Source organism: Hemicordylus capensis, chromosome 6 (genome assembly GCF_027244095.1).
Source record: "Hemicordylus capensis ecotype Gifberg chromosome 6, rHemCap1.1.pri, whole genome shotgun sequence".
Taxonomy (NCBI): Eukaryota; Metazoa; Chordata; class Lepidosauria; order Squamata; family Cordylidae; genus Hemicordylus; species Hemicordylus capensis.
In genome coordinates, this window is record NC_069662.1 from 130,068,841 (window position 1) to 130,096,212 (window position 27,372).

General features: G+C 41.8%; 1 protein-coding gene across 2 annotated transcripts in view; it reads left to right on the forward strand.

Annotated features, from left to right (window-relative positions):
* The window catches only part of SLC25A13 (solute carrier family 25 member 13), a 187,097-nt gene that overhangs the window by 126,951 nt on the left and 32,774 nt on the right, over nucleotides 1-27,372 (forward strand). For both annotated transcript variants that reach the window (XM_053262710.1, XM_053262709.1), the window contains 2 exons: nucleotides 12,747-12,799; nucleotides 14,813-14,893. In XM_053262710.1, the coding sequence (XP_053118685.1) occupies nucleotides 12,747-12,799; nucleotides 14,813-14,893 (134 nt within the window). The remainder of the gene's footprint in view (nucleotides 1-12,746; nucleotides 12,800-14,812; nucleotides 14,894-27,372) is intronic.

A 27,372-nucleotide genomic window follows, 5' to 3' on the forward strand; every position in this document is an offset into this window, starting at 1 on the left:
GCAGTATATAAATGTAAGTGCTATTGCTATTGCTATTGCTATTGCTATTGCTATTATCTTGGCAATGTAATGTAAATGCTAGTTTTAAATGCTTTGTAATGTAAATGCTGGTTTTTATTGTGTTTACTGCTCAAGATTGATCAGATCTCTTCCCTGGGAGGATTCAGACATCACACACAGAAACCACAGTTTATTTTAACCAAGGTTTATTTAACAAACCTGGATGGGTGCCCCAGACAATGGGCAGGTTGACACAACATGTAAAAAGCTGAAACTACCATTCCTGAAGTTCAGCGGTGAGCTTGACTGCCTGTTGAGGGGGTTGGGGGGAGATGCCAATGGTTGTGTCATCTGAACAAGGCCAATATGGCAGGTTTGGATGACACAACCAATGTTAGTTTTTTGCCCCAGTCAGACTCGCTGCTGAACTCCAGGGGACGGAGTTTTGGCTTTTTGCTTGTTGTGTCCCCTGCTAACTGAGCAAAGAGGCACCTTTTTAACGTAGTGATTCTCTTTATTTAGCAGGGGGAGAGTAACTGGCCCTATCCACTCCCAGCACAGTACCTCTGGTGACCATTGCTGGTGTCTGTCTTATGTTTCTTTTTAGATTGTGAGGCCTTTGGGGACAGGGAGCCATCTTATTTATTTATTATTTCTCTCTGTAAACCGCTTTGGAAACTTTTGTTGAAAAGTGGTATATAAATATTTGTTGTTGTGTGAACCCACCTGATCTTTGTTTCAACATATTGTGATTTGTTTGGGATCTGTCCCTTCCTTTTACCTCTCATGATTTAAGCTCGTCTCCCTCTGTAGGAGAAAGTCCTATGAGGGTGGAGCTACTGAAACAAATCAAGTTTAAACTAAAGATTCAGACAACACATAAGAACAAACCAACCAACCTCATATGTTATTTCAGATTGTTGTTTGGCTGCCCAAAATAAATCACGCTTTGCTCTGGTGCAAGTTCAGACATACAAACTAACCATGATCAGGTTAGATAAATCATGGTTCCATATGGAGTCTGCCACTATTTTTCAAGCATTTTATGGAATGAACGTCATCTCCATTTATTGCCCATAGCATGGACTATGTGTCATGCCCTGTCTGCGACCCTACAGCCTGCCTTTTGCATCTACAGAAACAATTTCAAACTCTGGAAAGAACAGAGAAGCTAATTTTGTGCGAAACTAGATTTCTCATGGATCCTGCTAACCTAGGATGCTGCTACACAATCTTGCACCAGTGTCTAGGGCTTTGCTACTTCTGTACACCTTTCTGCCACACCTTCAGTAATTTTAGGAAAGGAAAGACGGTGGAAGGATTTGGGGTCTTCCTGGACTCTGGAGATTATTTGGCCCGATCTTACATGAATGTGGGAAAACTATTAAATCTGGTGTCCAAACCAGACTCAGACCCATCCTTTTTATAACATGTTCTCAGAGCACTTTGATTTTTCACTAAAAGCAACTGCTACCCTCTTAAAAGTTTTTTTTTTTTAATGCAGTTGAATATGCTAGTAGCTTGTTTAGTAAAGTGTTGATAGGTAATTTCTGTTTTGGTACAGCTCTGTAGCAAACAAAGCTTTAGGGAAAAGAAGACCCCATTGATTAGATTTACAATATAACTTATTTCAAGCTAATTTACACCTGACTTTCAGAAGATTAAATTGATGCTTTCAAGATGCTAATTGCTGCTGTTCCAGTATATTTGCTGCTCACAGCTGGCATAACTTATCTTATACTGGTCATGCTGAACATATGAAGCTCCCTAATGCTGGATCAGACCATTTTCTGGCCCAGTGTTGTCTGACCTGACTGGCAGTGGCTCTCCAAGATCATAGGCAACTGTCTTTCATAACTTTGCTATCTAATGCCCTCCTTTTCCTTAAGCTGGAGATATAAGGGATTGAACCTGGGACCTTCTGCATAAAAATGATGTGCTTTGTGTTTTATTCTATTCAGTAATCTTTTTGCAGTTTGTTTGTTTGAACATTTGTCCCAAGGGGGATCCTGTAGAGATTGTGGGGGAGGAGTCAAGTGGAAAAGGAAGGGGGAGGAGAAGGAGAAGATGGAGTGGTTGCTGAAGACCAGCCCCATCTTAAGAAAAAGAAACGGAAGCACTCGCCAGGACCTGAGGCGCTAAGCTCCATTTGGCTCAGCGAGTGGCTGCTGATCAAAGCAGTCCGCTCTAAATCAAAAACGAAAGCACGCTCGCACAAGCCGAAGCTTCCTGAGGCGGACAACCAGCACCCTTTGGGTGGCTCCCTGGTGTTTTTGCTCTCGCCCATGAAGGGCCCAGTGTCCGAGGGGGAACCAGCTAGCCTGCACATTCCCTCCGCACTGCCGATAGATCCCCCACGCTCAGCGTTCCTCCAGAGGCTTCCCCTGCTGAGATTCCAATCCCTCCGATTCCCATAAGTAACGCTGTTCCTCCTTTTACTCTACAAGTTGTGAATTGGCTGAGGGACTTTCTACAAAAGGACTGTGTAGTGCCTAATGTGCCTGAGCCACCTGCGGCTCCAGTTAATATGCCCTCACTGCCAGCCCCTGCTGCCTCAATCAGACAGCCTCCTCATGTGCCTGGGGCTCCTAGGCACGCGCCCAGATGGGGAAGGGAGTGTTTATCTTCCTCCTCACCCGACTCCAGTCCACGCAGTCAGGCCATTCCTCTTTCTGAGCAGGGCCTCTTTACTCATAAGAATTTCCCTCTGCGACACAGAAGGAAGTGCGATTACTCTTCTTCATCAGAGGATATACCACAACCAAGGGGCTCTAGGGGTCCCCATTTCATACCCGCTTCTACCCCCCCCAACCCTTCTCAGAATCCTATACCTCCTGTGGTTCCTGCACAACCTGCTGCTCCCTTGCCACCCCAGGTACCTGTTATCCCACCCCCCCACCCCTCCCCTCCCTCATGGCCCTCTCCCCCCTGTCAGACCCACTCACCCTGCATCTGGGTCTGAGTCCTCACATTCTGGGCCTGGGGAACCAATAGACCCCATTGATTCTCATAAAGAGGATGGGGAGTTATCTGATGAGGAAGTGGCACTGCCAATCCCAGTCTCTTCTAGATTGTTTTCCTCAGCGGATTTTGACGTTCTTGTCTCTGAAGCTAAGAGGACCATTAATGATATTGTGCCCTCTGAAACCACTGATCCTTCTCCATCACTAGATCAAAATGTTTTTCCTTCAGGCACATGTTCCACTGCCACAGAGCCCTTGCCATCCCTTTTTCATTAAGTCGTGTGCCGGATGGCAACGCCCTGCATCTTCCAAACCTATTCGCAATATCCCTAAAAAGCAGCATAATCTTCCATAAGATGTTATGTCTCTCCTGTCTATTCCAAAAATACACCCAGCAGTGGCACAGATGGTCTCAGGCTGCACTGTCAATGTGGAGGGCCAAGAACAGTTAAAAAATCAGGAGGACAGAAAAAGTGATTTACATTTGAAAAAGGTGCATAATGCCTCGGCCATGGCCATCAGGGCAGCCACTAACAACTCTATTTTTGGCTGGGCCTCTGTCCTTTGGGCCAAGGAACCCGTTGCCTTAGTTCCACCAGAAAACACCAAGCTCTATCAAGGAATCAACAAGATGCCCAAGGCAGCAGCCCTGGTGGCTGACTTCAGTCTAGACTGCATCCAACAGGCCTCCAGAGCCATGGTGGCAGGGGTTGCAGTTCGCAGGTTCTCCTTGGCTAAAGAGTTGGAATGTGGACACCAAGTCCAAACTTGCCCTAACCTCTGCCCCCTTTTCCGGCACCAGCCTCTTCAGCCAGGCCTTAGACCCCATTCTCATTGAAACTAGGGATAAGAAGAATGCAAGGGGTTCTGCAGGTTTTTTTGGGCCCCACCTCAGTTCTTTCACCCCTACTGGCAATTTCAAGGATCATCATGATCCGCGCAGTTCAGAGACTACCGAACCCAAAACTACAGAGGTTTCGGCAGACCACAGTGGCGTCAATGCTACAGAGGCAATTCCAGAGGAAACCATACCAGATGCTTCTCTTCCACAACTACGCCGTGGAAACAATGACTCTGTACCTGTGAGTGGCAGGTTGTTGGAATTCGGCACAACCTGGATGTCCACATCTCATGACAAATGGGTCATAGACACAGTTTCCAATAGCTATGCCATCAATTTTATCTCCCACCACTACCTCTCCGCTTCCCACGCTCACCACATTCCCACAATCTGGACAAACAACTTCGGATGCTCCAAGCAATTCATCATCATCTACAGATTCAGGCAATAGAACTGGTGCCATCTACGCAAAGATGTCAAGGCATATACTCCCTCCTTTTCCTTGTCCGAAAGAAAGACAGTTCCTGGTAAGCAGTCCTAGATCTGAAATTCCTCAATCGGTTTGTCCAAAGACAGAAATTCAAATTGGACTCTCTACACATGATCAAGGAGTCCATCAGGCCAGGGGATTATTTGGCATCAGTGGACCTCGCAGAGGCCTACCTCCATCAAAAAAGAACACAGAATTTCCCTCCATTTCACATACAACAGCCACTTTCAGTACCGGGCCCTACCATTTGGCCTTTCCTCTGGCCCCTGAGTCTTCATGAAAGTCGTGGTACTGGTCATAGCCCACCTCCGCCTCCAGGGTGTGCATATTCACCTGTTTCTGAATGACCTGCTCATCAGGTCTCCCTCACTCCAGCAAGCATGGAACGACATTCACTTCACTCTCCAGTGCCTCAAGGATCATGAGTTCATGGTGAACTACGAGAAGAGTCACCTCGATCCTTCCCAGTCACTCATCCACCTGGGAGCCCTCTTCGATACTGCTCAGGACTCCATCTCCCTTCCACCAGACCGGAGCGAAAAGTTTGCCACTCAGTTGCGCCCTCTAAATCGCCATCGGTCAGCGGACATCATGCTCCTCTCTCAAGCACTGGGATCCATGATAGCGTCCATGGAATGCACGCCATGGGCCAGATGGCACTCCCGCCCCCTACAGTGGCTACTCCTGCTGTTTCAGGAATGCATCATGGCCTCCACTCACAAACAGATTACCTTTCCCCAAATGATCCATCAGTCGTTCTGGTGGTGGCTGTCTCTGGCCTTCTGCAAGGGCCTTCCACAGTCCAAACCTCTCTGACTCATGATTACCACAGACACCAGTCTCCTTGGCTGGGGAGCCCATTGCTTGGGCAACTAGCCCAAACATGGTGGTTCCCACACAAAGCAAAAAGGTCCATAAATTGATTGGAACTTCAAGCAGTCCGGCTCGCACTCATTCACTTCCACCATCTAGTCCAAGGAAAACACTTCCTAATAAGAACAGACAATGTCACCACCAAAGCACACATCAACCGACAAGGCGGCACACGATCCAGGGCACTAATGAAAGAGTTGGACCTTCTTTTCTACTGGGCGGAGGCCAACCTGACATCCATAGCTGCCGAACACCAGAGCAGCATGGAGAACACTCAGGCCAACTGGCTCTGCCACCAGTAATTGAATCCAGCAGAATGGTCTCTCCATCTGGAAGTTTTTCTCCAAATCACCCAAATCGTCGGGATGCCACTCGTAGATCTCTTCGCATCTCCCTCCATCCACCTCCTCCACAGATTCTTCACGAGGTTCCACTCTCCACAAGCAGAAGCAATGGATGCCCTGACATCACCGTGGCCAAAGGCCCTCTTGTACACCTTCTCTCCGACTGCGATAATAATGAAGGTTCTCAGAAAGATGGCTCTAGAACAGGCGGAACTAATCCTCATTGCTCCACACTGGCTACAGAGACCATGGTTCCCCGATCTTATCAGCCTCTCAGTTCAGCCTCCGTGGCAACTGCCCATTTGTCGCGATCTCCTCTCCCAGGGCCCTCTGCTCCATCCAGATCCCAAATGGCTACAGCTCTTCACCTAGAGGTTGAGCCCGCGAAATTAGCCTCACAAGGCTACTCTAAGTTGGTCCAAAATACCATTCTAGCCTCCTGTAGATGATCCACAAATAGAATTTACCAGACTACTTGGTCTGCCTTCCTCCATTGGTCCCGTTCACACCACAAAGACCTGTTGCAAGCCAGCGTCCCAGAGGTATTAGCCTTTCTCCAATCCGGACTAGATCTACATCTCCGACCCAATACCCTGAAGCGTCAAGCTTCAGCGTCGGCATCGGTCCTTGACATCTCCTTCCCAGGTTCAAGTTTCCCCTTGCTTCACCCTCATATCTCCAGGTTCCTTCATGGAGCATCCAATGTTGCACCACCTCCCGTGTTACATTTCCCATCCTGGTACCTCAACAGGGTTTGAAATGCCTTGACAAAAAGCCCCTTTGAACCTCTGTCTTCTATTCCCCTTAAGGTGCTCTCTTGCAAAGTCCTCTTTTTTAGTAGCCATTACATCTGCCTGGAGGGTGTCTGAACTCGGAGCCCTTTCAGTATGTAAGGAACTCTGTACCTTCCAGTCTGACTTGGTGGTCCTTAGACTTGACCCTGCCTTTCTCCCGAAAGACAACTCACCCTTACATAGAGCACAGGACATTGTTCTACCTTCTGCTTGCTCCTCTCCTTCCCATCCCAAGGAGAAGATCTGGCATAAACCCAACGTTCAATGCGCTCTGCACACATACACCAGGCGCACCAAGGACTTCTGCAGATCGGATTCCCTTTTTGTATCTTTTCACCAGTCCACCCTGGGGAATAAGATGTCTAAGGCCACCCTGGCACATTGGATCACATCTTGCATTCTTCTCGCTTGTGCTTCTCTTAACCTTCAGCCACCTGGAGGAGTTATGGCACATTCCACCAGAAGCGCAGCCACATCTGTAGCATTCTCAGCGCACACTCCTCTTCCAGAAATCTGTAGGGCAGTCACATGGTCTTTGATCACCCCGCTCATCTAGCATTATAAAATATTGTCCTTCTCTACTCCCCAGGCTGCCTTTGGCCGAACGATCCTACAACAAGTTCTCTGATACATCCTACCCTCTCTTGTATATGGTTGAAGCCTTCTTTCTGCTTCGGCAAGTCCCTCTATGATGAGCTCCAACACAGTGGAAAAAGGAACATTGGTCTACCGTGAAGGGTTCTTTTCCCCTGTGTTAGGAGCTCATCAGACCCACCCAGATGTATGTCTTTTCTCTTGCCTTTTTCCTTCTTTGGGAGGGGATTTGTCTATAACTGCACGACATGTCTCCGTGCCACTGTTTGTGGGAAAGACAGCTCCCAGGGTTATAGTGGACAGGATTTCCCCTTGTTCCCAGTTCCTTCTCTCTTCCTCTTTCTCCTTGCCCATCAGTTATTGATTGAGAATGCTCTATTTACGTGCTGTCAATTCTTTTGAGTTTTTCATTGATTCAAATACACTGTGACTAGCTCTCTCCACCTGACACTACATGCTCTTCGCGACAGCCCCGGAACTGGGGCTAGGATGCCTATAGCAACAAGAAATCAGCGTCAGGTGTTCCAGTTCTGTTTTGAGCATTCTCAATGCACAACCCTCTATGATGAGCTCCTAACACAGGGAAAAAGAACCCTTCACGGTAGGCCAGTGTTCTTTTTAGAGCTCCAGTTGTATCTTTTTCATTGATCTGTTAAAATATATCTAGTTTGCTGGCTAGTGGATATGGGGTGAGCTAGATCAGTGCTTTTCATGGTGGCACACACGCACACATGCCATTTCATATAGTGTCAGGTGGTGCACAGAAGCTTTCAGATTCCAGACCAATAACCAAAATCTCTCGTAGCTAGTTTGAATAGTGTGCCTATTGTGAAAGAGCATAATCCTGTGCATGTCTACTGAGAAATAAGTCCCACTGAGTTCAGTGGTACTAACTCCCAGATAACTGGAGTCTTAGAAGGAGAGAGGAAAGAAGCTGGTAAAGTGCTGGTTACCAGCAAAATAATGCTATTGTATATTCTGAAATACCAAGTAGGAATACTGAGCAGCAATTTCTGACTGTTGAAAATGTATTTCTTTAGATAGGCCAAATGAGTGATAGAGCAAACTTGGACTTATCTTGTGCACAGTTAAGGCTGTTAAAATTTTTATTCACATAATCAATAGAGTTATGTATGCAGGACTGCAGCCTTAATGTTTTTAGTTTTAATCAGGTTTAAATAACAGATGACAATGGTCTAAATTCACAATCTTTGATAAGGGTAAATTACACCATCTTGTGGATCTTAAGAGTGCATTAAAATTGTTGTTAGGCAAAACCCAAGTCTTGTTGATTATTACAGAATGGGAAAGAAACAGTTCTGTGTCATCTTTAATTAACACAGTGAAAGGACCCGTGTAGACATTTTGCATCTATTTGAATGCATTGCAGTATTTCATTAAAGTTCTCGTATGTTTCCCATTCATGAGATATTTGGCTAAATACCCTATTATTTTCTCCCTGGATATCAAGCCTCCAAACTTTTTGGTTCGTGCAACTTCACCTAAATAGGGAAGACAATTTCATCCAAACCTGACTGAAATTACAGAGGGGATTGATGCAATAATTGCAATAATGTAGCTAGCAAATATGTTTTCCTTTTCTAGATATGGTAATTAGTTACAAACTTTTGAGATACAGTATACCTTGTTCCGCTTGTACCATATCATCAGTAATAAGCAAAATCACACATTTACGTAGTGGTACACAAAATGTGTGATTTTTCTTCTTACAGATGCTATAGTGCAAGCAGGACACCAACATTTCATACTGGATACTCGATTTCTTCTCAGGATTGTTCAGATATAAAACCTTTTGAAAGGATTGTAAGTGCAGTGCTGCATAGAATGTTCTGCGCAGTACAAAGAGAGGGGATTAATTTCATAAGCAAGTGTTATAAGATAATTTACATCGTGCTTAAGCAGCCAAGTATATCTGAGGAAGTCAACAAAGCCAAAATGTGCATTCATACTAATGCTCATGTTTAAGCAAAAATAGCTTACAATTTTTGCAGAAATTTTAAGAAGTGTCTCTCAAGGCATTCCAAATGAGAGAATAAGCAACATTATGTTATTTCACCACTTTGCTTCTTTTTTGTCAGCTCATGAAATTTCTGTTTACACTTTGTTTTTGGAGCAAACTGTTTTTGTTCCAGCTGTTGTCTGCGTATTTGAGAATCCTTTAAATCTGCCTTTTTCTCTTTTTAACAAGCTCTGCATATTTGAGAATCCTTTAAATCTGCCCTTTTCTCCTTTTAACAAGCAATATTAGTGTTACACTCAGATTTAAATTCCAAACAGCAAGATGCTTGGCCAGGACACTCAACCAGGTGAACATATGTGAAGAATTATATAAACCTGCCTTATACAGAGTCAGTCCATTGGTCCATCGACTCCAGTATTGACTTCTTCCCGGGTGGGCAGGCTTCAGGCTTGTGAAGTTTTCTACTAGGATCTCAAGGCTCACCAACTGGAGTGGAGTCCAGAATAGTAACTTGGAGTCACTCATGAACTTAGAATTTAGGAACAGGGTGACTGTTGAAAAGACAGATCAAGGAACAGAGTGACATATACTCATCCCAGAATGAGTTTAGGAATTTAGGAACAGGGTGACATATGCTCACCCCGGAATGTTTTAGTGCCAGAAACAGTTTAAAACTATTTAAGACCAATATTGATAACACCCTGCACCAAATCCCTGATGATCTCTCCCAGTGGTTTCATGTAGATGTTTAAAAGTTTTGTATACAGTATAGAACCTTGTGGAACTCCATACAATAACTCTTGCTTTGAAGAGCAACAAATGACACCATCTGGAATCTACCCAAGGGGTAGGAACAGAACCACTGTAAACAGTGCCACCTAATCCCAACCCTTTCAAGTGACCCAAAAGGATACCATGGTTGACAGTATCAAAAGCTGTCGAGAGATCCAGAAAGATCAGCAGAGTCGCACTTGCTCTGTCAATACTAGAGCTCATCCATCAGGCCAACCAAGGTAGTCTCAACCCCATAGCTCGCTTGAAAGCCGGTCTGAAACGGATCTAGATCAGTGTTTCTCAAACTTTTTGGAGTCAAGGACCGCTAAATTCTTCGTGCAGAGTTTCAAGGACCGCTACATTCTTCATGTGCAGTTTCCCGGACCAGCAGTTAGTAAAGGGGTTTCAAGTCTGTCTATCTATCTATCTGTCTATCTATCAGACTTCTATACTGCCCAAAACTTGCATCTCTGGGCAGTTTAGAATGAAAATAATATAAGCATTAAAATAATTAAATTTGGAATCTTTTGCAAACATGGAATATTAGGGGTTCTTAACCTTGGGTCCCTCAGTTAAACTCCCATAACCCCCAGCAACAATGGCATTTGGCCATTATGGCTGGGGATTATGGGAGTAGAAGTCCACCAACGTCTGGGTACCCAAGGCTGAGAACCCCTGAATCTAAAAGCCTGGGTGAACAAATTTGTCTCCAGTATGTCTGGAGTGGAGGTGCTTGTGATTACTCAGTGGAGAGGGGATGTTGGGCCATTAGAAAAATTCAAAAGCTACATGGGGCCAATGAAAACAACATACAAGCAAGCCCCACTGATGCAAGAGGGAAACAGCGTTCCCTCTCAAGGCGCCTCGATCACAACAGGCAGCTGGGTTTCAATCAACCAACCTTTGGCTGCAAACAATGAGCATGCAAGAACCAGCAGCCCTTCAAGTGGCGCCCACTGCCATACTTTTTCCTCCATGCCCCCGCATCGCATACAGTTTGAAGCTGTAAAGATAGGGAATAAGATAGCTGTAGGAAGATCTCAGCAGCACGTGGAGGCAAGGCACAAGAAGGGTCCCATGCCTCCGTGATACTCGTCCTCTTCCGTGCCATGTGCAAAATTGAGTAAGTGAGTGCCTTGATTTCAGTTGGGGGGGGGTTTGACTCCCAGTCAGGGACCGGCACTCAACCCTTCGGGGACCGGCAGTGGTCCACGGACCGGTGGTTGAGAAACACTGATCTAGATAATCTGTATCATACAAAACTCGCTTGTGCTGAGAGGCCACCAGCCGCTCTGTCACCTTGCCCAAGTGTGGAAGATTGGAGATCAGTCTATAATTGGCTAACTGTGGGATCCAATGCAGGTTTCTTCAAGTATGGTCCTAATGATAGCCTCCGTAAGACAAGGAAGCATCCTGCCCTCTCACAGAGAAAAATTTAAAATATTTGCCAGAGGCTCTCTGATACTGCAGTTGCAAGGTCAAATAAGCCAACTGTCAATAGAATATGTGGTAGAGCACTCAGTCTATCCTACCTTGATCTGTTTTTTCTCCATCCCTCTTCTCTAGACCAGCAGTAGCCTCATTCAGACGTTATAAAATTGTCCTGCTGTATCTGTGTACACTGGGGCGAAGGGAGAGGAAGTCCTGCCCCCATTGTGTCAAGCAGCAGCTCACTCCACTGTTCACACTTACATTGGGTCTAATTTGAAGAGGGAAGAGCTGAAAGCGTGATGGTGTGCGATCGATCCAGTCTGGCAGTCACAGAAGTGCCTGCCATCACGGTATCAAATTTCCCCTCTTCAGACAAGCCTCACTGTAAGCACAAGTGGTGGGGCACACTACTGACTGATGTGGCAGGGTAGGACTTCCTCTCCCTTTGCCCCGGTGTACACGGTTACAGTGGGGCAATTTTATAATCTCTGAATGAGGCTAGTGTCTCCAGGGTCATTCCCAGCTCTACTGCCTGATCCTTTAAACTGGAAACAGCAGGGATTGAAACTTGCTGGTCTGGTTAGAGTCTTTAAAAAGGTAGTTGGGCATTTCACGTAAAATGGGCTATTTTTAAAAATCACAATTTGAGGTAAATTGTGAAAGGTAAATTTGAGCCCCTGGTGGCGCAGTGGTAAAACTGCCGCCCTGTAACCAGAAGGTTGCAAGTTCGATCCTGACCAGGGGCTCAAGGTTGACTCAGCCTTCCATCCTTCCGAGGTCGGTAAAATGAGTACCCAGAATGTTGGGGGCAATATGCTAAATCATCGTAAACCGCTTAGAGAGCTCCGGCTATAGAGCGGTATATAAATGTAAGTGCTATTGCTATTGCTATTGCTAAATAGCTTGTGCCAGAAATTAGCTGGACAGGCAGAGCAGAATGCTCACTTTTGTTGGCAAATGCCCTCCTCCACTTCTGTGTACGATTCAGACTCTGGGTTTCCAACACAACAAAGGAAAATTATGTTGTTTTTTCTCATGAACTCAAGGAAAATCTGTACAGGACAGTGCTTTTTAAAAATTGTACCCTAATAATTTCTTTTGAGTGCTAAGTATATATAATGTAGATAAGGTGTCATTTGATATGATGCAGTGCTGATTTTTTAAAAAAAAAATAAGGTAAGAACATAAGAACTGCCCTGCTGGATCAGGCCCAAGGCCCATCTAGTCCAGCATCCTGTTTCACACAGTGGCCCACTGGAAGCCACAGGCAGGAGTTGAGGGCATGCCCTCTCTCCTGCTGTTACTCCCCTGCAACTGGTACTTAGAGACATCCTGCCTTTGAGGCTGCAGGTGGGCTTTAGCCCTCCAACTAGTAGCCGATGACAGACCTCTCCTCCATGAAGTTCTCCAAACCCCTCTTGAAGCCATCCAGGTTATTGGCTGTCACCACATCTCGTGGCAGAGAATTCCACAAGTTATCTAGATCTGGATAGATCTAGATTCCACAAGTTATCTAGATACTTTCATTAAACATGATAATAGAAAATTGCCCTAAAAATTGTCCCCTTTATAGGTGGTGAACTTTGCACATAGGTTTGTTTGTAAACGTAGTACTATGTTGTTGGATACCATACATTTTGTGATCTCTTATGTATTTGCAGGTCTTTTGCCACAATTATTGGGAGTAGCCCCAGAGAAGGCCATAAAACTTACTGTAAGTTTATGAATAACAGGCTTCTGTATTAATTTGCCATTTATATCTTTGAATTTCCAGAGAAGATGTGGGAGGACCATATACTTAAAACCAGCAGAAATAGTTTATCACTTCTATGCATAAGCAGCATATTATATGTGCTCAGATCTCACCTCTGGGCACTTCAAGTAGTGCATCATTAGCTTTTGTGTGTTTTTGAAGAGAGTCTGGCTAAAACCTATTATCTGGTAGCCTCATCTGAAATGTCTACATAATACAGTATTATGTATTATTATTGACCTTATTATCTCTCCTTTTAGTAGAGCCAGTGTGGTTAGCATGTCAGACTAGAGCAAGGAGATTCTGGTTCAAATCTCCACTCGGTTATGAGCTCACTGGCCAGTCAGTTCTCTTGGGCTAACCTTACAGGAATGTTGTGAGGATAAAATTGGGGTTTAGGAACCTTGTACACTGCCCTTAGCTCCTTGGAAGAAGGACTGGGTAGAAATACAGTGGTCCCTCTACTTACGAAATTAATCCGTTCCGAATGCACATTTGTAAGTCGAAAAGTTCGTAAGTCGAAAAGCGGTTTCCCATAGGAATGCATTGGGAACGGATTAATGCGTTCCGGAGCCTAGAAAAAAGACCCAGACCCCCAGTAAGGCTTGCAAACTGCACAGGAACATTTCTTTTCAAGAATAAACAGGCAGTAAACAGGCAGGCAAGTCAAGGAAACCGCATGTAAAATTCGTAAGTCGAGGAAACCCCATCTAAAAATTTGTAAGTCGAAAAAACCGCATCTAAATCCGGATCTAAAACTGCCGTTTGTAACTCGAAAAATACTTATGTCGAGTAGTTCGTAAGTCGAGGGACCACTGTATAATAAATAACAAAATGTACATCCAGTCCTCCAGTAAGGAGCTCAGGGCAGCATATGTAATTGTCCCCTCTGGTCTTCACCCTGTAAGGTAGATTTGACTGAGAGAGACTGGCCCAGAATTACTCAGTGAACTCAGTGGTTTCAAATCTGCTCAGTCCTAGACCAACACTTGAGCCATCTCACTGGATTTTGTTATTTATTTCAAAACAACTGAACTTAAATTTTGAGCCCCTCACCTCCTTGTCTGATTTATTGCCTCATAATGTCAAAGGCTTGTTTTCACAATCCCTATGATGCCAGGGAAACAGGAATCGGGAGATTTGCATGGTGTGCGAAAACCCAATTTCCGTTCATAGGAACCCGGAAATTCTCAGCAGTGTTGGACTGGCATACCACCAACCCAACATTTAACTAGAATCAGCAGCCATAGATCAAGTCCCAGGTTGCTGATCCTGGTTACATGTTGGGTTGATGTGGTTCCAACTCAACATTTCCACAACATTTCTTGGTTTCTGGAAACTGGGAGCATGCATGACTTGTGAATGTGTTGTGTGGGGTCGTGAGAACCCATCCCATATAAATAACCATAGCATGCAGTGGAAACCTTACAGAAAAAGAGGCTCATTGATGTGTTTTCATGTACACTATTTTGTGTAGTACTTAAAATTGAAAAGCAGCTGGTACTATATTAATAATGATAATAATAATGAATATACTTGTAAATAGCAAATAATGATAGTACTTGTAACTTTAAGCTGAAATCAGCTTCACACTTACTTGGAAGTAAATTTAGTTGAAATGATTGTTGCTTATTTCCAAGATCAGGCTTTTAGGCACTTGAATACTTTTTGAAGGTATTCACAAATTTGTCAGCATAATTTAATTGTTTGATTTTCTTCATACATGAATACATACACCCACTATCTAAATAACTCCATAATGCTGTAAATTTGTTTTAAAGCTAGGTAAAACTTTCTTCCCTAAGTTTTATAAATATATTGATAAGACATAAAATTCATATTTATGAATATCTATATTTTCCCCACAAAAATAATTAGTGGGACATGATTTCTGTCTGTCTTCAGTTGACTGAGTATTTATTTTTATTGTTGCTGTTGTTTTTATTTATTTATTATTATTATTTTACCCTTTAGGTAAACGATTTTGTGAGAGACAAGTTCATGACCAAAGACGGTTCTGTTCCTCTTGCAGCAGAAATTCTTGCTGGTAGCTGTGTAAGTTTCTCCACTATTTTTTGCTCTCCAAGAAGAATTTCAACTCTTAATATTTGTGGTTATATTCATAACTAAGGACTCGGCTGCATTGTTGTGGAGCTAGTGATTTCTTTGGTTTCTTTCTTAAACAGGCAATTGATTTCAGTGGCAGAAGAGTCAAGATTTTTGTGCTTTAGAAACAGTGGCTTGGAATTTTATTTTTGTCCTGTTGCATTTTAGCTTGGCACTGTAAAGACCCGCAGATTGAAGCTTGTAGCCTTAGTTACATAGGATGTTTGCATGAACTTGTCAAAGTTGGTAATATACGCACAATTTCATTATGGCACCAATTCTGCCCTGTTGTTATCCTCCCCATCCCACCATTGTTATATTTCACCTTCTAATATTTTTCATTTATGCTCTAATACTGGCTGTGCACATGGCAAAAATGACTCCCATTTTATTTATTATTTATTTTATTTATTTATTGAATTTATATACTGCCTAATAATCTCTCTTTTCTTGTTGCCATAATACAGTTGTTCTGCTTTGTGAGTTAACTGGGGTGCATCATTCATTTCAAAATGTAGGCTGTATACAAAATCCTCTATATTAAGCCTGTTTTGTTTGCATGGAAGCCTATCTTAATGAGCAACCTTGTTTCATTCTCTAAATGACAATATTTCTGTTTAGTTTTGCAACAGCAGTTCGTATAATTATAACAAGTGCTATATTGGGGTGTATTGATTTGGTTCAAGCAATTATAAATCCTTTTTACATGAAATGAACTCTTGTTCAAAGATGAGTGCCATTTTAAAGACAGAGAGTACCGTTCATTTAAACTAGCTTTGATCAGTGGGGCAGGGCAGAACTGGTGCAGTTCCAAGCTGACTGGTAAATTTCTGCTGTCATAAGAGAGGGGTGAGGTCACACTTTGAAGCAATTTATATCTTGGCCAAAAGGAACGTGGCAGTGCAAACTCAATCACAGCGGACAGTACCATAATCAGGAAAGTTTTGTGTAGTTGTGCCTCCAAAAATCACACTGTGGAATATGAGTATCGGACTATATTTGTTCAGTGTCGTACAGGCTAAGAAGTTATAGCGTTCTGTAATTCTCCTGGGAGGAGGACGTTTGCCTGCCCTGTTTGATCAGTGACCTGTCACAGACTGCCAGGTAGGTTCACCTGGCAAGTCTGTAACTAAAGGAGCATTCAGGGAGGATTTTTTTTTAAAGAGAGAATATGGTCCTTTCTATGTATAAAAGAAACACAGAAACAGAAATTAAAATGGAATGAAGTGCTTGTTGTTGAGAGAGCTTCCTAAACAGCCAAAAGCTCAACTGCAGAAAAATGAATCCAATGCATGTTTTGTCAGTTTAACTATGAGGTATCTGTACATCAGATTTATTTTTCCCAATTATTTCTAAATATTAAATGCTCTGCAAAGCAGCATTTTTAGTAATACTGTAGCTGTGCTTTTCAGTAGCTTGGTGTGAATCAATTATGTCCCAAAAGGGGACAATTTCTGAGTCATATTTTGAAAAGTGCAGTGTAAGCTGGATATCTGGATTGGCATTCAGACTCTGAAATTAATTATGTGATTCTGCATAATTCCTTGGCAGTGGATTTTTGGTGGCAAAGAGCCCAGGGCTTGCTTTGAACAAAAGTGTTTAACTAAAGGGCATAGAGAAGTGCCAGGTAGATAAGATGAGACTTGTGTTGTCTCTCCATGGGTGGTCTTGTTTTGTTATGTTTTGAAGTTTTCAGCATAGACTGAATGGCAGTGTTTCCATATTGGCTGATGGTGCACATTCTGTGTGTGTGTGTGTGTGCGCACTAAACACAGATTTAACATATTCAATATGGAAATTGTTATGATGACTTGATCTGGGTCAATGGATGCTTAGTTTTGAAAGTTGTGCTCTGGAATGACACATGACATGTAGTTCTGCAATTCTTTTTGAGGCATTTTAAAAATCCTTATTAACACAGTACAGTCACAGAGACTGCAGTTGGAAAGGAGGGAGGAACTTCTTAAGTCTTTGCTCTGGTGCAATTTTTCCACTGAAAAATGTGGCTCTCCCAGCTGCTGTTACCCTGCTGGGGGGAAAGACACAAATACCTCTCTCTTTTCCCAGTGGCAGCAAAAGCAGCCGTGGAGGGGTGTAATTTCAGTGGCAGAGGCAGAATGGCACAAGAGGAAAGGAACAAGAAGCCACTCTACAGTACTTCCCATGTCTGTCTTCCATTTCAAATCATAACCTCCATGACTGATTGCATAAAAAGAAAAAACCCAAAGAATCATAGACCTGTATGTAAAATGTTGTTCCACCCATAGGTTTGGCTTTTGCTCATACTTAACAAGTGCCTCATCCTCTAGAGAAACAAGGGAGCAGCAATATTAAATGCAAAGCCCTTGGTAGTGACTTCTTACTCTATGGAAGTATCTAAGATGAGAGAAAGTGTATCTGCTAATTGTGAAGACATTTCTTGAAACATAAACTTTGCAGATAAGAAGGAATTGCCCTCTCATCTTTTTGTGTGCAAGGATAGCAGCTTTCAGTTTTAATTTACTCTTTTATATCAGAAGGTGGATAGTTTCATTTAATGGAGATTTTGTTTTGCCCTTAGCTTTCTCTGTAATAACATATGAGGAACACCCCCCTCCCCTTTTGCAAATGGATCCCAGCTTTAATATTTCTTTTAAGCAACAGCAACAATGCAATCTAGAAAAGTAATGTGTGTTTCAAGTGACCCAAGGTGGCTCTCATTATTCATGTTTTCACCTATAGGAGTGAATAAGGAAAACATTAATAATGAAACCTTGAGTCAATGGGAATTCAGGCGGTGGAGTAAGGTTCTAAAACAAAACAAAAAAGGGCCAAAAAGCAAGAGGGACCGAAATAAGAGAAGAAAAGGCCAGTACCTTATTCTCTAGGTCTCCAGCAATGCCCCCCAAACCCCGAAAATGGTAGAATATTTGTCTCATATATGTGTGTGTGTGTGTGTGTGTGTGTGTGTGTGTGTGTGTGTGTGTGTGTGAGAAAAAGAGCCACAAAATGGTTTTCTGCTGGAAAATGGCATCTGAAGTCATTTCTGGGTCATTTCCGTGCACTCAAAACTGCAGATAGGTGAATTTCGCCTATTTTTTATACCGCTGGATAATAAAACTGGGTCTCTAAGACCCAATCGTGGATATGAGAAACCGCAGATATGGAGTCCGCGGATAATGAGGGCCACGGGTATTGTCTTTCTGGAATTCAAAGGACTTTGATAGGATTGATGTCTCTTGCACTTTGCCATTTGTGCTATATTTGACATTCATTGACTCTTGAGTCACTTGGGAGCTCACCTTGCAGGATGATTACTGAGAATTAGTACACATGATTGACTTTTGCACTTGCAGCCACAAAGCTGCTTGTTTCGCTGAATAAGCCGCTTTCAGTTTTGTAAACTGTTTTCTTCACTGGGGAAAATAGAGGTTTTTGTTTCATAACCCCATGGTCCTTAATTCAACTAAGAGCCAATTCTATCTTCTCATTAAAAACAAAACAAAAACGACACCAGTAACTCTGCAAGTGCTAAATTGGCCTTTAATGAAGGGGGGGATATCTTGGAAGGTTATTTTGATGTAGGAAGTAGATTAAGGAAGATTGATGTGTAAATTGGTCTGTTGAATCTGAGTACTGAAATGTTTCTCATCTATAAGGAATTCAAGTATAAGGTCATTTTTTAAAAACTCTACATTGTTTAGACTTATTGTATGTTAAGTTACAAAGTGCTTGATGGCATGTTCTTTGCACTGTTAGTGCTCCAGTAGCTTGATCTCCAGTTTATACCCTTAGAGCTTCCAACATAATTACAATGCACCCGACTCTTTAGTCTGCCTAAAGATAGTGTGGTCACAGAAGGTGACCTGTCGACAAGATGAGCTTAGCTTCTCAGTGTTTTCGGCATTTACTTTTGCAACTCTATGTTGTACAGAATAGATTTGGTGTTGAAATTACCTGGGTTACCAAGTGAATACACTCTGCTATTGTTGTTGCAGGTAGACAGTGGCTGGATGACATTGCTAATGGGATTGCACCTCTTGCACCAAGCAGTTTGTTGAAAGCATTTTACAAGAGTTAATAGCTGCCAGTAAACTAGAGGCATTGGGAGTCACTTTATGCCATCCTAACTGCAGTTACTTGGAAGCAAGTCCTGTTGGAAATTGGTGGGGATTTCACATAAATGTGGTTAGGATCTGTGGTGTAAAAGGGGTATTGCAGCTTAACAGGCCTTTAGTGTGTCCTTTAGTATGACCAGTTTGTTAATGTTCACTATTTGGGCATTAGGGGAGCACTTGATATGGTAGTTAAGAGTATAAAATATTACAGTTAACCATTAATGTTAGTATTATTGGTACTATATTTCAATAAACCTTTAGTAATGGTCTCAGTTTGGGGAGGGAGTCTCTTTCACCCCTTGTCCTCCAACTTGCCCCACTCCTGGAAGCCAAGCTGCCCATGTACTTCCCTTCTGATTTCTCCTTTTGACATCCTTATGCTGGAGCTGTATTGGGCATAGGACATAGATTGACCTGGCCACTCTCCTAGAAGCCTCCCTTTTCTTCCACCTTTTCTCCTGGGCTGCCTGTCAGTTCACTACTTGACTCCTTTTCCCTGTTCCACTGCTAATATTTAAGCAGTTAAATTATAGAATTTTAATTATTTAAATTGATACTTTAAAAACAATATTTACATCCCTAGTGGAAGCTGCTTTAAGGCACTTATTGTTGCCCTGCATTCTGGGCTTTTCACAAAGCTTAGAACCCAGACTTTGTAGATATGTTGATATGTGTTGGTTCTCCCATTTTTAAAAAAGGGCCTCTTAAAAACATGGGGAAGGCTTGAAAAGGGAGTTTTCATTAGTTAGTGCCCATTGATGCTGGGTGATCTTCACTGCACAGCAGTGAAATAGTAAGTATAGTGAGGTCAACTTCAAAATCATCCATTCTGATCACTGATTCTAGGCAGCTCAGAACAATAACAAAACACAGTTAAAAACTAGCCAAAATCACAAAGCATCCAAGCAAAAAAATACAACAAATAATTAGGCAGTACAACAGAAAAATAAAAAGTCCATCAGTCAACTTAAAATAACCCTTAGTGTCCCTACAGTGACAACAAAAATAGAGCATGTGTACTGGTGCCGCATGTGATGGCAGCAGTGGAGGATAAAGTTCTCATGCAGAGGTGTTCCCATGTGATAAGTACAACATGCTGGGCAAGCCCATCATTCTTACATTAGAACAATTCTGCAGACATATATGGCACTTGCAAATGAGACAGCTTGATATGAATGCAATTGGTTTTGTTTTCAAAGTAGAGTAGAATCTGACAAGAGAATCTTGTTTTCAAGGCCACCCTGCTTGCTAGGAACAATATTACGATTTCAGTTTTGTAATCCATAACTTTAACTTGGGCCCACAGATGTTGATGGACTACAATTCATCTTCAGGCACAATGGTATTCAGATCACTACCTCTGGAATAGTGGATTAGCTCCTTACCTAAATCTCCAGTCTCCTGCCCACTCCTTTGTTGTTGGCAGGAGACAGATACTAGCTGCAGAATGCATGGGGTGCAGGGGTTTGGTGGAAGGATACATGGCATACTTTTGACTGCTTTTGAATGTCCCCTTACATAAAACAACAACCGCAAAACCACCCTGCAAGTAGAAAAGGAGCACAATAGACAGAGAGCCAGCCCAGTGCTCCTTCTGCCTCCTATATTAATTTTTTTTAGCTAGTTTTTGTAGAAGGGGGAGCATTTTAAAATTATATCCTGCAGTTTGAACAGGTATAGCCCCTGCTACCACCTCATTCTGCTGCAGGTGTGTGTCTTTAGAGGAAATGAGTGTTGAGACACTTTCCCCTGTGTGGACACGGCGGAAACTACTTTTGCCTAGAGACTTTGCATTGCTGGAGCTATTGCTGTTGCCTCTCTTTTTCCCTTCTTATGCTGCAGGAAAGTAGGAGGGGAACATATGCTTCCTTGTCATTTATTATTATTTAGAATATTTATATACGACTTTTCAACAAAAAAAGGTTCTCAAGGCAGTTTATATAAAGCAAAAAAAATCAAAAAGAAAACACACACACACAGACACTCCAGGTTGCTTGTCCCCAACTGACAAGTAAAGAAAAGCAGGATCTTCTAAGTTGTGGCACAAGCTTTGGAGTTCTTTGCCCTGGAATATCTGCTTGGCTCCCTCCCTGTCTGCCTTTAGATGTCATGTGAAGATGTTGTTATTTCAATGCACTTTTAGCACAGGCAGAAATCGGGTACATGTAGTAGTAGTAGCAGTAGTTGTTGTTGTTATTTGTTTAGAATATTGATATACTGATTTTCAGCAAAAGGTTCTTAAAATAGTTGATATAGCAAAAAGAATGAGAAGATGGTTCACTGTCCCAAGAGGGCTTGCAGTCCAAAAACAACGGAGAGACCAGCAATAGTTGGTGGAGGGATGCTATGCTGGATAGGGATAACTGAGCCACTATTTTAGAAAGTGTCACTTTAGTAAGGATTAACTGTTTAGCAGTCATGCGACACAACAGTCCTGTCTACAGACTTACAGTGTACCCTTACTGTGCTTAGCACGGGAACATTGTCCCCATCCCCTTCATGCAGATTTCCTCTTACCCTTGTTTATAACAAGCAAACAAATAATTTCATTAGGACATACCTGCAATGGAAAGAATTCCCTTTTACAATAGTGGTGTTTTTTTAAAGGCATCCTTGCTAGAAACCATGAAAAGAAGATTCTGCTTGGTTAAGTAATAACTTGTAAAGAAAAAGGCAATATTTAATGCCAAGCAACTTGTATTCAGCTTACAGATGTGCAGAAAGGATGCAAATAATAACAGCAAATGGTACTAAATGAACACAAATAGCTTGTCACTTACGTTTTTGTTAATACAGGAGCCAATAAAGCAGAAGGGCTAAAAATAAGCAGTTTGAATAATATTGCTATACTGTTGAAACAGAAAATTCTCTTAAAAACCAGTGGCATAATATTCTGGAAGAAGCACTGAAGAGCAAAAGGCTTTATACATCAGTTTAATTAATGATATATTCCTTTCTAATATTCTCCATACAAGCTGTTATCCACTTTACATTTTGTAGCACTAAACATCTCTTGTCCTCTTCTGTGCAAAATGTTACACAGTATTTGAACCATAGAATTAGTACATTTGCTAGCGAAAAGTATGCACCCCAAGATTGTCATGGGTGGTGATGACCTTGCCACATAATGAGTCCTTGCCACATAATCCAAAAGATTTGGTTTGGTTTCGCAAGAATTGAGGTTGAGTAACTTTCACCAAAGCAGTGCTTGTCACACAGGAAAATGCAGTGATATTCCAAGGAATATACTTTTGCTTGTTTTTGTGCTAATCATGTTGATCCAAATGGATATGAAATGATACTTCTGAGATAATTTCAGATCAGCATAAAATCTGAAGTTTTGTAACTTTCTTCCACAATCCTTGTGCTTTTTAACTTGCAGGAATCTGTGAATGCCTATGCTACTCTTAACCAAAGAAAACTGAAAGTTTTTGCCGAGAGCAAAAACCTTGATATGATAAATTACATTATTTGGCAAAAGTCTCCATTATAGAGAAAATAAAAATCGGTTCTTCATGCCAGGAAAAAAAGCATTTGTGGTGGTGGTGTGGCGGGGGGAGGAATGGGTAAGGAGCTATGTCTGGTGGAAAAAATAGGTTTGAACTTTTTTAGGGAAGAAGTCTTCAGTTATGCTCTGTGATGGAGTAGATAGGAATACGCTGATACTCAGTATGTAATATTGGTTTAGAGAACGGGATCTGTTTGATGTGTAATTTGAACACCCTCAAATTTTGTTTTCCCTGAGTACTTCGTCTTTCTGAAATTGGAATGGGACACAGCATTGATATCAGCTGAAGCCTATTATGGAAGGATGAGAGGGATACCCCCTGGCATCTCTTGCAGGGCAGGGGTTGATTTTATCTTTGAGCTAAATTTAAAAAATGCTTCCCCCACAGTTAAACCAGTTTTTATATAACAAAAGGTTTGGCAGGGGGTGGGGAGGTACTATTTTGCAAACTAGAATATTTCAAAGTTCCCTATCCCATAGTATTTGTTTAGTTATTTAAAATTCAGGTTTCATTTATACTATTGTGTATTGTTGAGAAATGAGAATTTGAGGCAAGGTATTCCAAGAACAAAGTATTCATACATGTTGCTGATTTGTTTTCAGTCTTAATTCTTGCCTCTATGGCCTTCTTTTTATATCTTTTTCTCTCATGTAGTCCACGGATTTCCTTTTGGTTGGTAGATAAGGTTGCCAACCCTCCAGGATTGGCCTGAAATCCCCAGCAATCTGAATCAAACTCCAGGAAAGACTGAAACACAATCCTGGAGATGATATTGTGAAAAATATTGGGGGGAAATCTCCAGGAATAGGCTCAGTTAGCAATTTTGTTAGTAAACCTAGCTTTAGATTGTGGGCTGTTTTGTTTTGTTTTGTTTATTTTTTGTTCCTAACTTTGTGCCATTTCCTGCTTTCAGAAATAAGAAGTGGTCCAGTCCCAAATGATATTGGTCAAGATATTAGATATACTAGGTCCCTATTTTCGATGCTGTGTATTAAAAAATATTCTTATTTAAAATACTGCTTTTCAACACAAAAAAGTTCTCAAAGCATAGCAAAAAGGAGTGAGAAGGTGGCTCCTTGTCCCAAAAGGGCTCACGATCTGAATTTATCCTGTTAAAACATTTCATGAGGCTGAGAATTAATTCTCTAAGTTGAAAGTGCCATTTTCCCCATAAGGCATTCATGGCTTTTCAGCTTCATGCAATGCTCACTCAGTGTCTAGAAGGGTGATTGATATAAGACTGTACCACAACACCTGTGCATGTGTGGTAGGGCTGAAACGAAAGATGTTTATTGCCATCTCCTGTGCTGGCCTATTTATAATTTGCCAAAGAAATTGCTTGGAGAGTTGTTATCTCGGGTCAGGGGAGCTGATGATACCTGATAAGATTAAGTCCTTTCTTTCTGGCTATAATACATTTTATTAAATGTTGGATGGCCAGATTCACTGTTCAGCCCCAGAAACCTAGTGTGGATATTATGGAAGCTTGCCAGTTTCAAATCTCTGATCTGTTTTATTTTGGATATTAGTAGCTTTTTAGGATTTGTGTTGTTTTTTTATATTATATTTTGGGTCATGTTTGTTGCTGTAGGTAGTTAATACCTTTTTAGTTGACCAAGGAACTAAACTGAACTCTGAGGGGGGAAAGTTAGGGAATATATCAAGAAATAACTTCTTAAAAAGAGATGATTCCATTTAAAAATGCCATAAATATTATTACTTTATATTACTGTGTGTGTCTCTCTGTGTGTGTGTAAATATAAAAGTAAATAAAAAGTGCAGGGGGATAGTGTCATAGTTCTAATTCAGCTACCAGACTTTAAGACATGGAAGGTCTGTAAATCATTAAATGTTACTACTTCTACTACTTGCAGTCAAAATAGACACGTACTAGAGGCAGAGCCAAATGTTAACATATTTGACAAACCTGTGACTTAATTGCTTTTATAACATCAGTCAAATAGGCTCCACTTTGATTTCTTGGCTAGGCTTCTGAAGAACTTCTATAGCTAATAAAGTGAAAAATATCAAGTCTTCTGTTTTTATAGCACAGAACTGGTCAGAGCTTGTAAATAAACCATATTTTTCTGACTTAGACATGCCATTAGAAAATTAGAATGAGGAAATCTTAAAATTCTGCATTTTATTTTTCTCAGAAAGCTGAATCGATGCCATTTTTAGTAGAAATATTAATATTTTGTAGCGTTTAGCAACGCAACTGAACATAGTTATTCTGATTCTCTGCATTAGGTATGATTTGTTTGTTTAAACAACTTGGGGAGGAAATAGTTTTCCTTGGCATATTTGGAATAGAAGTGTCTCTTATCGAAAGGTTTTTTAGTTGTGTGTTCCTATTGTGCTTGGCAATTCAGGTCATTTTTAATTTTATTTTTTAAACGAGAGAGCTTTCCTTCAGTATTAAAAGAATTATACAGTTAAATTTCAGATCAGGAGAATGCAATGAATGCGGTCATGCTGGTTTGCTGTTTGTGAAGGTTCTGTGTTGAAGCAAAGCAGGGAGAAGCAAGGCAAGCAGATAGATATATTGTGGGGAACACTACTCATCTCAAGTATACGAGGCACATATGCTTGACCCCCTTAGCTGCAGGATTCTGTGGCGATGCAGCAGTCAGGAATAGTGGAAAGTAAAGATAACCTGTAACAGGACAAGAAGGAGGTACTTGTTTAAAAAGCTTGCATCATTTTAAAACATTCATCCAATGGTACATTACTGCTCTTTTATTCTGAGGACCCAACATGTCTAATAACAAATAACACTGATGTAGCTTGGTTAATAGACAAAATTTATTGGTTTGGAACTGTTTCTATCAATGGCCAATATTTTAATGCTTTTATATAATTTGGGGGGAGGGAGGGTCTCGTAATACTAGAGCTCATGGCCACCCATTTAAATTGATGTGCAGTAGTTTTAGGACAGATAAAGAAAGTAGTGCTTCACACAGTGCATTATTAACTTAAGAAATTTCACTGTCGCATGGTATAGTGATGACCACTTACTTGGCTTAGATGCCTGTTAGTGGGAATGAGACACAATCATGGAGGACAGGTCTGACGATGGGTGTTAGTCATGGTAGGGAAATTGATCTTGCAGAGTCAGTATAGCTCTGAATATGCATTGCTGGGGCACAATGTGGGAAGTTGATGACCTTCCTGCTCTTCTTTTGGGGATCTTAGACACATTAGCTGGGAAATAGGATGCTGGACTGGATACGTCCTTGGTGTGATCCAGCAGCAGTCTTCTTAGTCCTTGTTTTTTGAAAATGTGCAGGTATGGCCAGAATAGAATTTCTAGCTGCTTTACTCTCAGACTGGCTCTTCTCAGAATTCTGGCCATCTATAATTTACAAAAACATACAAGAATTGCTTCTGTTCAGTAGATCGTATTATTCACCACCTGCACTTCAGTGAGTTTCTAATAACTTTGTAGAACTTTTTATTAAATTCTGTTCATAGTCAGAGAGAGAGAGAGAGAGAGAGAGAGAGAAAGTCTGCTGAGGTGGAGGGGAGGGGCGGGAAGAGACCCAGTTCCATTAAGACACAACCTTGCATCATTTTAATAATATGTAATGATTTGAAAGCCCGGTTATGCTCTTTCAGATTATTTTGAGTCACAGACCTAGGCAAACAAGCAAGTTGTTTCTCACCCTGAGTTTTATTAAGATGGTCAGCAGCACTGAGCTAATAATTCTTTTCTCCTAAATGACTTCAGGCTCTTCTTTCAGACAAAGGAGAAATATGTGATTCTTTTACATTTCTCCTTTCCTACCCAAGGGAGTACAGAGAAAGTATGAAAGGGAATGATAGACACGTGTGTACAAGGTTATACTGCCATCGAGAGGTGTCTTGTGATATTGTGGTTTGGTAGTGTTTTTTTTTTTTTTTAAGACAGAGTTGTTGCTGAAGAAGTGCAGGAACAATTTTCCATTAAAAATATATTGACTTGCAGTGCAGAATGGACAAGGAATCTCATTGCTGTGGTGTTGTGTGGTCCTTGAGTCCTGAAACAGTTTAGCTTTCAGCCTGATCTTGCCTTAAATAAGAAGTACCGTTTATTTTTATTTTTTTGTTGTAGTTAAAAACACAGACTGAGATTTTAACTTGAAAAAGAGCTTTTGTCCTTTTTGATAAAGTGTTGCACTGAATCATTGCAGTATGACATAAATTGTGGGACCTTGATCAAGTTTTTTCAGTAGCATTATGTGGAGCTTGTGGGTTTTAGATTCATGAAAGGCTACCTGATATAAACCTCCAGTTTCTTTATTACATTTTATTTCATTGTTCCTCCAAGCAGCTCTAAATGGAACCTTAAGCCTTAACAACCTGTAAGGTAGGTTAGGCTGAGATATCCTGGCTTGCTTGCCCTAGGCAAGTGGCAGTTGATGGTAGATTAGGATCACTGATTTACAGTAGATCAGCAAGAGTTTCTGGCTTCTGAATGTTAAACAGTAGCAACAACAACACGGCCCCAAATTAGGTTGTGTTAGCTCCCTGATTTGTAGCCATCAGTTGTAGTTTTATATAGGGATGTGCTGAAACGTGATTCGGCTGTCTGCATCATGGGCAATCAAGGGCTTACCCAGCCCCTTTAAAGCGGAGGATAACACGTCTGTACTTGCTCCTCCTTTGCTTGTCGCCATTGCCGCCATCCCGGAACTCCCCCCAGCTGCCCTTGTGAGGTGCTGGCATGCACATAGCCTCTGTGCATGGTTGCTGGCTACACAAATGGCCGGCACACATGTGCAGAGGTCATGTGCATGCCGGTACCACACAAGGGGCAGCTGGGAGATGCCCTGCCGGTGCG